We start from the raw sequence: 13103 nt of genomic DNA, 5'->3' as shown, positions 1-13103 counted from the left end.
GCGACGTTGCCCACAGTTGCGGCTAGATACCGGGTAAAGACTGGGTGCCCGAATGCCACCTGGTCTTTTGTGCTGCAGCGTGCGCGCAAGACGAGTAGCAAAACCACTGACAGAGAGACGTTACCATGCAGCCTGTCGGTTGGAGGGCGCGTATTTCCCTAGGCTGCTGATTACTGCCTAAGCCTAAGCACAATCTCAAATAAACTACGCCGGGTGGAAATATCTTAGAGGGCAAGCACATCTCCGATGAATTTTAAGAATGTCCATGTCCAGAGCAAATAGACTGCTTTGCACCTTCTTGGGCCAAAGTACCGCCATAAGCTTCACTCAGACCGGAGGCACAATGTCATCATGAAACATTGAGATGGCCGGATTTGGTGACTTCCGATATGAAAGAGCATCAATTACGGCTGAAAACTCCCCCCCCCCCGGTACTTTACGCCTTTGGCGCCTTCTTAGCCCAGTTCCATAAATCGGTTTTCTTGATCTTCCCCGTGATATACGCCTTTGACCTCTCACCCCAGTAGTAATCTGGGATTGGCACAACACCAGCCTCTAGAATATCCGGGTGTTGGACGAGCATACTCTCCAGCGCCACGGAAGAAATGTTTTCGCCACCAGATATGATGATATCCTTGGCGCGATCCAGGATCTGTGCGCTCCCGCCGGGATGCCAGACAGCCAAGTCTCCGGAGTGTAATGCGCAACACAGGACATGCCGCTATGGGAGACCCATGCTAGCTTTTTGGTATCCTTTTTTTCCCAAACTACTGTTTCCCGAAAAGATGATTTCTCCAATCTCTTGACCGTCCTTGGCAACATCGATAAGAATACCTTCTGGTTGATTAGGTTTAATGATGCGAATGGGCAAATTTGTTACGAAACCATGGCCTTGGCGAGCCATCTTAGCGTACTTTTGCTGAGCGGGGAGACTTTCCCATTCCGGGAGCTGATAGCTTTTCGTGATGGGACCATAGGTTTCTAACAGAGTTAGCGGTTGTCATTGACATGTGCCATGTTGCTCAGAGATACTCACCTGTCATTCCGTAAACGTGAACAGGCATGAGGTTAAGGTTTGCCTAGACAAGGAGCATAAATTAGTATACGCAAATCCCATGTCAGCGACATCAAGAGCTCGCCTTACCATCTGTTCAAAGAGATGGCCCTCCGGCGGGCTTGCTGTTACAGTTACTTGCACTAGATGTGGGAGCTTTATAGCCTCCTTGGCCGCTACCAGCAGAGTATTAACGGTTGGAGCCGCATTAAAGTGCGTGATTCCCTCTTCTTTCAGCAGCTTCCAGATGAGTGGGTAGTCTATCTTTCGAAGGCACACGTTCAACCCTCGAACAGCCACAACCGACCAGGGAAACGTCCACCCCATGGCGTGGAACCTAAAAAGGAAGAGTTAACCTCGACTTCACGATTTGCAAGGTGAAGCTTGTTGTAAATACATAGGTAAAGTCCATAGGTAGCGGTACCGTCCGTGGTTGAGGCCAGATTCAATAATATTTCCTACAGCTGCAAGGTATGCGCCTCGGTGAGTGTAGACGACGCCTTTGGGTCGTGATGTTGTGCCAGATGTGAACGGAATAGCCAGCATGCCATCTTCGGTATTTGACTGCAAAGTAGCCCAAGCGTAGCTACCTTGCTCTGTGTCATAGGCCAGGCCCTCGAGAATAGCTTGGTTGAACGGTTCGCATGTGGGACCGTCAGTGGCATCGGTGTCCTACAGGAACAGAGGGATTAGCACTTGTTTTCCTTCCGAGTGGGACTACCCTACTCGCCAGATCAACAATCAATGGCACCTGAGGATGCTTCCTCGTAAAGGCACCAAGCAAGTTCTCGAACTCCTTGTCCACGATGATACAATCTACCTCAGCAAACTCAAAGATGTAGGCGATATCGTCCTCTTGCAACCGGTAATTGGCAGGAACAATCACGCCGCCGCCGGCGACAATACCATAAACTGGCTCCAGAAAGGCCGGTGTGTTGGGTGCTAAGATGCCAATGGGAGTTAGGTTGTATTTCTTGAAATAGTAGGCTAGGCCACGGGCTCGGTCCGCGAAACTTTGGTATGAACGGCGAACAGCGACACCATTGGTTGTTATGTGAAAGATGGCATCCGCATTGGATTCGACAGCAGCGGCGCGCTCGAGGAAGAAGGTGGGGGATAGATGGTGAATATGCGGCGGTGGTTGAGGTTGACACTGAGTCTGCGGTCGTAAATGGCCTACAATGGACCGGATGCGCGAAGGAGGGCCAGACATGGTAGCAACCGAGATGATACAGATTGCGAAACACCAGGGAGAGTGGGTGAGGGTTGAAGAGGGATTCGAGAGGAAAGTCAAAGAAAAAATGGACGAGACAGCGAGGGAATATATATTTTAGGGCGAGAGCACCAGTGTCGCCAGTTAACTATAGTCACTCAGATGATGGTCAGCTCTGACCGGGGTTGTACGAAACGAAACTGGGGTCGGGATCAACTGGGCGGTAGTAGTCTGAGACATCCACTCTTCTTCCTGTGGACCAAGCAAACTTTCCCCGCTGCAGGGGCAGTTGGCCGCGGGGAAATGGTCATTTTGCGGTGAAGTGCCGTAGATTTAAGCTGGTGGCTGGACAAGCACAAATCAGAAGGGTTGTGTTTTTCGGAGCCGACAGAGAGCGCGGTTGCGCACCAACGAGCTTTTGCTCTCAAACGGTTATACACATGAAACACTAATAATGCGTGCTCTGTGCAAGTGGGAATATTACCACGGCTGCGGAACTGGCAGCGGATCCGAAACGGGGCGGCCACTCAAGTGCTCGTATACCAGCATCATGCACCACTGTCTTGATGAGCTTGGCACCACTCTCAAGAATTTGCGCTGCTTGGGGGGACGGCGTGGTAAATCTTCTACTCAGTGTTTACCCCACCGAAGGGCTTCGATCGCATTGTACCTGTCATACCTTCTCACGGAGTAGCCCGAAAGATGGTTCAAAAGAGGACTGTCCTAGAAATTGTTAATGTTGCAATCGCCTTGCTCGACTTTCAGAGCAGCTTCTATTAATTTACTACAAGCTTACTCTCCAATTCGAATGAAACTGAGACTTTATTGATTAATGCTACGAAGATGCTATGCAAAAGGCAAGGACCAGATACCGACTGTCTGTTTCACGATGACTGAGCAATGAATGGTCGTATAAGTCCCTGCACATAGCTGTAGGCCGCCTCATATGTGCCACCCAAAAAAGCCCACCGATGTATCCTAATTTATTGGCCTACTCAGTTTGAACTACAACAAATTTTCCTCATCATCAGATACTTCTGATTCTTCTCCATCTTCCTTCTTACTTTCAGCGACATCAGTCTTCTCTTGCGCGCGCTGTATTGCCTTAATTTCAGCAAACTTCGAATTTGGTCTGGTTTCTACCTTCCTCCTTCTCTTCGGCCTGGCAGCCTCTAGCTGTGCTTCTGGCGCCTGAATATTTAATTGAGCCTTTGCAAGAAGGCTACCCTTTTTGTCAAACTCTTTTGTAACCTTCCTGAAGAGCAATCGTTTCGTAGGCATACCGCTTTCTAGCTAACTAAAATGTAGTACCGGAGCCATAAGATCATTGGACTTCCTAGGAGTAGGCCACGCGACCTGTGATGCCTCCGACGTCCAACATTCGATTGATAATGGTGAATTTAATCATCGGTAGCATTTGGTACATTCCTCTTACCCTTGTTGCTGTTCTCTAGCAGGAGACGGCTTGAAAGAGGTTTTGCGGCTAATACTGGCCAGAGGCCGCTGCTGATTTCACGAGTTTTTGATAGCATAGGAGGAAATTTTGCTTACCAATAGGGTTTTAATCGATCAAAAGGCTCAGAAATATGACCTCTTTGCGGTAGAAGTGCTTGCGAGGTGAGAAGACAGAAAAATTGAGAGATTGCAGTACATGTGATGTGCTAGGAGGGAGATACAGCAGGTGAATTTGATGCTGGTAGCATAGATACATGACGTCCACAGCCTCATGGCTTCCGTGGCCGTCTAGAACTATCAATCTTCTCTCGCAAGGGTCAGATGGTGGGGTCCTGGGAATGAAGATCTTTTGAAGCCGCTCTACTGCAGTTCGGTCCGGAGTCCGGCCATTTTTGGTCGCTGTGAATTGCCAATATTTGAAGTAACTTAAATCATGTGGAAACTATTGTTGCTGAACGGATTTCCCTTTGAATATAACCAAGGGTGTTAGTGCTCGGCCAGTAGCCGACACGCATTCGATAAAGGACGTCCAGGCCCTTGAACGAGGCGTTTTCTTGTGAACAGAGCGTCTCTTCGAACTTCCAACAACCAAGCCACTTTCTACTAAACCTTCTATGATGCCTGCTTCATCCATGTTGTACCTGTTCTCTGGCTTACTAGGCCTGGATCACGGGACGTAGAAACTTTTAAAGCAAGGTCGAATTACCTGAGTTCAGGCGCCATTGACACATGCAGAGTCACTGTGATAGCACCTCTGTGTCCGAATAGCAGGGTTTCTTCTCAAAGAAGCCTGCATCCAATGTTTTCCAGTGGCTCGTGATCCCCTTTGACGGCAGGCACACACTGCCCGAACCGTCTGATCTGCGAGTGCGTGGGAGGAAGGCCTAGAGCGTTCTGGATTAGAACCCATTTGAGTGATAATTCTTGGAACCATCAAGCGTCGAAGTAGACGAAATGGTTGATGATGTGGGGAATTGCGGATGGCTATATGAAGGGGTGACCAACATCTATGTGCAGGGCTTATCGCTTTCAGATTCAAATAGTGTGGATAATTGGGCTTCAAATACCAGTCCTCAGTGTCATCTTGGAGCTGTCACGAAGTGAGTATAAAAGTAAACTTTCCCACAGAGTGGTTTGGGAATAAGTATCAGCCTCTTTACCCGAAGACTAGGGCTTTAAAAAACTTGCCTGATCCCATTAGGTACAGAAAATATAATCGCGTACTCTGAGGCACGTGGAAAATTAACTAAGGGTCATCTGCTCTAGAGTGCATAACCTACACTGCGGATATAGGACACGTTAGCAAAGTCTCGACATCAGTTACAACAATTCCTTCATCGTCGCAGAGGCCAGGGCGCCAACAGTTACGGTGTAAATGCTTCTGGAATTGCTCACGTCTCGTTGCAGTGTGCGGGTCGGACAATTGTAATTATTGTCAGGATAGACATCAAATATATCGATAGATTGGATAATAATCGTATGGTTTGGTATGAGATGTTTCATAACTGGTTCATTCTCCAATGTGGCCATATTGCGTTTGTTACATAGGACCGTGTTTTCCTAACTCTGAAACAGGAACACTCGTGATCCTCCTAAATGACATATTAATAATACCTTTCAATACTTTACTGTAACATTTGGAATATGTAGCAATTTGAGCTTTGAAATCCTTGTTCCAGCGGCCTGAACAGTCGATGCCTCAGTCCGAAAAATGAAGCCCAATTACGACACACACACACAAGGAGTCACATTTTTGGCCGACAATTCGTAGTTGGCCGCTGAAAAAGAAAATTCCCCAGAGACAGCTTGAATTGGCTGTTGCCAGACCCCAAAGTCCTTACAAGCTATCTTGCCAAGACCGTGGTAGTCGACATCCCTTGATACCAAGTCATGCAATTTTAGACTAACATTTGAATATGCAGGAAAAGTTAGGATCGTTAAGAGGGTACCGAGGGATGCTTGTTAAAGTGACGATGTGTATGAAATGGATTAGAGGGCAAACGCAGCAAAAAGCAGTGGTGGAAAGGACTCAATGCACATACGCCCAACATCGGGACTGCCCACGAAAGCACCCTAATCTTACCGTCGTCATCACTGCACGAATGCAGTGGAGTCGTTATCCACAGTTCATCGGAAGAAAGAGAGGGTGGTTCGGCGCATCCAATCATTTCCGAAGCCAAAAATGGCCACTCCAGCCAGAACCGAAAAACTGCTCCCTGTCGCATAAGCCGCGCCAGTCTCTGCAACAGGCGCTGGTTCCATGGTGACATCTGCCTGTCCCTTCCGGGTGAACAGTATCTCTTGCAGGTCTGACTACTCCGGCTAGACAAGGGACACCCTCGAATAAAGCCGTTGTCTTCAACATCAGCCAAAACGCATCTTGATCGTCACGTGCGAATCATATGTTGCCTTCCTCGTTGGTGTGGGGTCTGGTGCTTGTCATCCTGATTTCCAGGTGATTTCCAACCACGGTGGTAAGATTGACATGTCTCAACTACTCTGTGCTTCCTGACATATGTGCGTGGCCTCTGAGGAAAGGGTGGTATTGCACTAGAATTGACTCGGTTAGCGGTGGATGACAAAGACATGATTCAGCAGACACAGTGAGATAGACCGGTGGTCGCCATGCGGCAGGGAGCCATAGAGCCATGTGCTTAATATGAATTTTGGAACTAGTCCAGGACAGTGCGGGTTGACTCGCCGTGGTAATGGCGATGGCGGGCTACCAGAAGGTTCCGGTGCACACTGCACTGGTAATGTCAAAAACGGGCTTCGTGAAATCCTTGCTCGCTATCTGCGATCATATACCACGTCCCCATCTCGCCATCTTGTTAGTCCACCAGTACTATCAATCCTTGAATACAGATTGCCTGTCATTCCCTGAACATTCGTTCGGAAGACATCTCCCCCTTCACTTGGCCTGGTGTCTTCCCCATCATTGTCTTTCATATGCTTTGCCATTACATGTAATACTTGCCAACCCCATTGCTCGGTAGGAAACAGGTTCATGCTCTTGCCAAAACTACAACACTTTTTATACCAATCGCCTCACGGATAAAAATTCACGGAGACTCCTGGCAAGTCTTGGGCACGCAAGAAGGAAACATAAAACGAATCAACGAGAAGCAGATTCCCAGGTCTCTTTTTGGTTTACACATAACGGTGCTATCTGTACACAGTTCTGCTACTCTGTGCTGGTGACGATACCGAGCTCTCTCGCGCAACCTGCCAGCGTCTGCAGCAGCATTCTCGAAACTTCTCACATACATTACTAGACACACCACTCAACTTAGATCAAAACCATTACCTCTCACAATGGGGATTCGTAACCCTGCGACTCGAACTTTGCATTGTGAGTGGAGTCTTGCAGCAAGGTTTGTACTCTATCACATCGAAATCCAGCGACAAAAAATATTATACTTACCACGCACCACAGAGTTTTCGTCGCCCGTCAGACTTGCAGCGACACTACCGAACTCACACAAATGAGAGGCCTTACACTTGCGCAACACCCGGCTGTGGCAAGAGATTTATTCAGCGCAGTGCCTTGACTGTCCACATCCGTACACATACCGGCGAGAAGCCATACCAGTGCCAACATGTCGGATGCGGGAACCGTTTCTCTGACGTGAGTTGGGATCCATTCTCATTCTGGCATAGGATCATTCAAGTTACATTGAATATAGTCTTCATCTCTTGCCCGCCACCGGCACATCCACACTGACAGGTCGCCATACAAATGCAGCCACGATGGATGTTTGCAAAGGTGAGTTGACATCTGTGTTCAAGGCGGTTTCTGATTCTGACAAAATATAACAGCTTCCGCCGCAAGACTACGATGGCTAAACACCAGCGACGATCCCACCAAGGCGGCCCTGAATCCAACGAGATTCTTGTTGATTGTACCTCAGAATCAGATATCGGCGATTCTCCTCTCACTCCTAGTCAAATGGACTGGCCGATCCAGGAGGTCATCACTCCTTCCACATTGGCTCATGGCTATCCGATGCACCTTGCCTCCTCGTTTGTCAATGTTTATCACCCTGTAAACTAATACGGCATAAGCCAACAAGTGAACCGCCGGCAGAGTATGCGCGCTGAAGCCGAAGAATATAACAGCCAGGACGCCAATATGCAAATGGCTCATCAACCTGCTGGCATACGCCGGCAGCCATACCATGTCATAGACCAGAAGCACTCTGCAGTCGCCACATTGAACACCATTGTTCCTGAATCATACCACATTCCACGACAAAAAGTTGAGCGACCGACCCTTTGAGGTGCCTTACAACATCGGAAACATGACCCCCATATGCAGTAGCCCAGCTAGCTTCTCTGCTGTCTCTGAACATAGCTCCGTAATCCAGGACGGCAATTACAGTCACCCAATTCCCACTACTCCCGCCTGCAGTTTGCAGGACACCTCCTCAGTTAAGTCGCAAAGCAATGCGAACTCTTGTAGTCAGCAGTTGCAGCAAGCAAAGGGATTACAACCTGAGAATGGATGGTGTTTTCGGTACCAGCCTCTTGTCACGGGAGTTACCATTGGACAGATCCCCGCCTTCACCTCTGGAGTTTGCGACATGTACTCTGGCCCAAAGGTCGGATTCAACGACCCTACCATGCAGCTACCAAGCTCTCGAGTTGAGACATACTGAGATCGCAAACACTAGTCAGTGATTATACTCGCTGATAATGTGCATACAATAATCTGCTCTGGCCTTTCAAACAACATGTCACCTGCACAGCTAATGACCACCATATGCGTATTACATGGGCAGCACGTATCTTCTAATGTACTTTAATTCTGGGGCGAATCACCACTTGGGATCTACACATCCTTGGGGCCTTTATTTTGGCAGTTATCATTCAATATTATATGCCTTTGCCGGCAATATATTCTTTTGATAGTGTGGCTAAACTATCCTGATTCGGAGCCATTGAGTTCTAGTCGATCGTTCGACTGTGCTGTCATGCGGTCTCAAAGCAAAGTCGCGTGTCCACCCTAGCCTCTTGCTCATTGATATCTCGCTTTCGCTGCCTTGCCGCATCCGCCACTTCTAACTCAAACAGCGGAGGTGGAAGGTGACCTCTGTTTGGCCCCTGAACGTCTCAGTTGGCTCGCATATCAATAACACGAGCATAATTTCGCGCTCCTGGGTTCTGGTACATTACCATATCAGCTTTCATTTCCGGACGCGCCTCCTTCATGTTGGCTCTGAATGTGAAAGCTGTGCTCTGGCAAAGTGCCTGCGCAGGGAACTCGATGTCCGTTCTTGCTGGCTGGCATTTGTGAGGGAACTACGTGAAACCCCCCGCTTAACGAATGTCTCACTTTATTGTGTAAATAGTATCAGTAAGAGTTATCCTTAGGAGTTCTCTTTTCATCCTTATAAACAATCGCTTTATCCAAGTCACACTCGACCTTGTTCGTGCTCTTGTACCGTCGCAGCATTGCCGCATCAAAGGACTGACCTTTGCATGCCATTGGGTGTAGATAGACGGGTCCAGCGAAAGCCGTTACATTTGTACGTCCACCAAAGATGGATAGCAGCTCGTTTTCGCAACACGACGCTTCATGTGCCCTTCCTAAACGCACCCGGTTCTAGAACGGTTCACGCTGTTGGTTTCGGTGGTTATTTTAACACAGATATATTGACATTTCTGCTTGATGTCCTGGAGCAGTTATTTGCAGGCGTCCCACGACATGACAACATAGATGATACTGTTCCAGAAGCCTTACAAAGGCAGCACAAAGGCGCTCATGTATGCGACCGGCGCAACAGACTGACCGTTGTGGACCAGAGAGTAGATGCGGTTCGCACTGGCCGGAATTCCAGGTTATCAAAATCGCTGCAAAATAGTGCACGGCGCATTTGGAGTACGACCAGGCGGCGTTTTTATACTCATAACTTCGATGCCGAGCAAAGGCTTCCGAATTGTGGCTTTGTGGCCGACTCGGTACGAGCTTGACGGCAGTCGTCGTCTACTGGTAGACGACACGGGTGTGGATGGACAGGCTGACATCGCCGCCTATTCTTCTTGTGGACTCAGCCCCGTTGTAAGTGGTGAATTCGGAGCTGGTAACCGATCTCAGGTTGTAGTCTGAGTCCAGCTCGTGAACGTGCTTGCGGATCTTGAAAATAGTGCGGGTCGTGCAAATGTAGATGACGCTGATTTCTGTTAACTCCCAATATCCATACATCTCCGTACGCCTATAAAAGTCACAGCAAGACAATGGTTAAATGGTGGACCCGCTTTTTGTTATGCCGCGGGATGAAATTTATGCAAACCAGCACCAGTATATTGTCAGAGGCTAGAGTCACTAAACAGGCCATGGAGACAAATACGTCACGACTTGTGCCTTCTAATTACTGATCAAACTTGAACCGCCTGCATATGTTTTGCCACCATGTAGCGAGTTATTGGTTTTAGTCTCTAGCCTGTTTGCCATGTTGATCTTAACATTGGCTTGGTTTGTTGTTCCAGAGGCGACTCGATCTTAACAAAGACTGATATTGTTGAGCTACTTTCGAGCCAACACACTCTTCCATAGTATCATAAAGACGGCTTTGGCCATTATCTGCAAACGTATAGATTGGCCCAGCTGCTCCAATCGTTTCCACTGAAGACTCATGTCGCCACGGTGTCCATGGAGACTCTCCATTGGCAAAGTCAATCCACACTCTCTGCGTCCGCTCTACAGTAGCGTTCCAAGAAGGTTGGTCCTCAAGCGGAATGTGTTCAGGCGCCACGTTGAAGAGAAATAAATCGTTTACGCCGTGGTGCGCGACACGGTACGAGTGGCTTTTGGGATACGTGTTAGTTGCGTCGTAACGATATAGCCACACTCGCGCGTCACCACCATGTTTGTCGAAAGTGGTTGCCGTGTACACGCTTGTAATGTCAAACAAAAGATTTCCTATAAGGCGCGACCAATGTTTAAGGTTGTTGGATGGCCTTTCGACGGCACTGCTGATATCATAGGACTGAAGAACATCCGGCTTATCAAACGGAAATGTTTCCGGAGTTGCAATAACTTGATTCGCCATGATGATTGACTTGAAGCTCTCTAAAATTTGCGCGTCCGACTTTGGCTTCATTGTCAATGGATCGTTGATGAAGAGATCCGCAAGTTCATCTTCAAAAGCAGCAAAACCGACCATGATTTCTGGAGGGCCATCGACATAAGAGTCCCCAGAGAGCAAGCTCCTAGAGACATGGGAGCCATCAATGAGTGGATGGCAAACGGTCCAACTTGTACTGTGAGTGAGCTCCCTGGAGTTGCATAGTAACAGCGACTGCAGGGCGTCATCAGAGGAGACACCCGGGGCGACAATTCCCGACAGCCGATCAAAGATCGCTTGATGCCTGTCGAGAGGCAAAGCCCCTAACCCGAAAAAAGTTCCACTTGCAAGAATCGCACGTTTAAATTTACGCTCTGGGAAGATGGACTGGTAATGACAGGACGAGGCCCCAGCGCTGGTGCCTTGTATAGTGATGTTGTCTGGGTCGCCGCCAAAGCCCGCAAGGTGTTCTGACAACCACTCCAGAGCTCTCCGTTGGTCGTGTAAGCCGTAGTTGCAGATATCCTCCCCAAACTTCCTGTTGTAATCAGCCAACTGTGTGGACGCTAAGAATCCCAACGGGCCGACCCTGTAGTTGATACCAACAACAATAATATCCTTGCCGAGCTTAATGCTGTGACGCACTAAGTCGGTGCCGTCAAACACTTCACGGCCAGATAGCTGAATTGCGTGACTTCCGCCAACGAAAGCCCCCCCGTGTATGAACACTAAGACGGGCACTTTGCGGTTTGGATCTTCGACGCATGACCTTGGTACGGTGAGGCTCAGGTTTAAGCATTCGAGCTCGCTGGTCTTTGGAGGTTCAATATCCGGATATTCGTCTGGTAAAGGACCCTCCCAATACTCAAAGTATGGCTGTTCTGGGTGGGGGCACGTTGGTCTAGAATCGATTTATGAGCTTCAGTTTTGACAGGATCGCGCAACATGAATCCTCGCCACAGAGCTGACGAGGGCTGGTGCTGGCTCACTCACCCTGGATTGGTAGCTGCGAACGGATGAGTAGGTAGGTCACTCAGCAAGGCGCTCTGGCGGAAACGACCAGGTATAGTAGCGTATGGCACACCGCGGAATTGCACAATATCATGTCCACGTGTCCAACCAATGAGCTGACCAAGACGCCGATGCTCGAAGTTTATCTTTGAAGGCTTCAGTCCAGTCATACTTATCGCAGAGGTCCTTGAACGATTAGAGAGCAGAATTTCGATTGAGGCTGGGTTGAACGGACAGTACCGTCCCAAATTGTGATAACTTCGAAGAGCTGAAACTAAGGTTCCTTTATCAGTCCTACCAGCACAAGGGTCCAACCACTCTCCCAAATTGTCGGGGCTTGCACGCCACTTTATTAGTGGAGTGACGCCCCACGCCTGTCGCGGCATTTCGCTAAACTAGGTATAAAACCGAACCTTGCCATTGGCACTCAACCACGGGTTCGGCTCCACTTAATAAATCCGCGGGAATATATGTTGAGATCCGAGGGAATGCTCCGAGTGGCGCAGCCAAATACAGAATCCTGGCTGAAGTACCATACTTGCTGTCGTGGAGTGCTGTAATTCTTGTTCACGGGGTGGGGGGTGGAAGTGGGGTAATGCACACAGTTCCAGGAACCCTCGTGCGCAGATAGAAATCTGTATATGTTCAATGAGCAGAATGTCACACTGATAGCGACCAAAGTCGATATTCGTCTCTGCTTGCTTCATCCTCCACTACTCAAATGCAAGGACTAACGAGTCATTATGAATTTCTGATGAGATTTCGAAGTGAAGCGATATACATTCCCTGCCCGGGTTAGTTCCTTTGCTGGTTTCATCATTCTTGACCCTGCCAAATACAACCACTATTGCATCCCTCGATATGGACCTTTGAGGGTCTCGCCAAGCCCACATTCATGCGACGATCATGTAGCGAATCTCCGACCAGAAACATTGAGCAAACTGGGAAAATGGGAGTTGATGACATGAAGCTGATTTAAGACCTGCAGGTAAAGTTCACTGGCCCGTTGCTGATAACGAATCCTATCATTCGCTCAATGGCCATCGTGGCAAAAAAATATATTTTGCTTATGCCGTAGTATGGTGGACACAGCTTCCTAACGCTAGTCTGGCCAAGGCTGCATTCGTTCCAACCACGTATGGAACATAATTGCCGCAAGGTGGCTGTATGTGGTTCCGGGCGCCACCACAGCACGGCTTGTGGCATGTGTCGGACCGACAACTCGGGTCTGAATGCGCCTGCTAGGCAAGCTCTGGATATTTTCCTGATTCGGATTAGCTTGAATTTAATCGGGGCAACGTCC

General features: G+C 48.7%; 3 protein-coding genes across 3 annotated transcripts; 1 reads left to right on the top strand and 2 right to left on the bottom strand.

Annotated features, from left to right (window-relative positions):
• Positions 1-436: 436 nt before the first annotated feature.
• FOXG_14403 (uncharacterized protein) lies at positions 437-2267 on the bottom strand (the record flags this gene model as incomplete). The annotated part of the gene is made up of 6 exons (XM_018394465.1): positions 437-687; positions 772-981; positions 1037-1079; positions 1145-1391; positions 1452-1726; positions 1776-2267. 6 exons carry the CDS (start codon positions 2265-2267, stop codon positions 437-439), a joined length of 1518 nt encoding a protein of 505 aa, XP_018254621.1.
• A 5054-nt stretch (positions 2268-7321) lies between these two features.
• Positions 7322-8001, top strand: FOXG_14402 (uncharacterized protein; the record flags this gene model as incomplete). Its single annotated transcript, XM_018394464.1, has 4 exons — positions 7322-7350; positions 7468-7488; positions 7542-7745; positions 7788-8001. The coding sequence occupies 4 exons, from the start codon at positions 7322-7324 to the stop codon at positions 7999-8001; spliced, it is 468 nt and encodes a 155-aa protein (XP_018254620.1).
• A 1707-nt stretch (positions 8002-9708) lies between these two features.
• On the bottom strand, positions 9709-12186 carry FOXG_14401 (uncharacterized protein; the record flags this gene model as incomplete). Its single annotated transcript, XM_018394463.1, has 4 exons — positions 9709-9937; positions 10269-11690; positions 11783-11795; positions 12099-12186. 4 exons carry the CDS (start codon positions 12184-12186, stop codon positions 9709-9711), a joined length of 1752 nt encoding a protein of 583 aa, XP_018254619.1.
• Positions 12187-13103: the final 917 nt, after the last annotated feature.

This window comes from Fusarium oxysporum, chromosome 15, assembly GCF_000149955.1.
Source record: "Fusarium oxysporum f. sp. lycopersici 4287 chromosome 15, whole genome shotgun sequence".
Classification (NCBI taxonomy): domain Eukaryota; kingdom Fungi; phylum Ascomycota; class Sordariomycetes; order Hypocreales; family Nectriaceae; genus Fusarium; species Fusarium oxysporum.
Note: the sequence above shows the minus strand (reverse complement) of the source record. Positions and strands in the feature narration are given on the sequence as shown.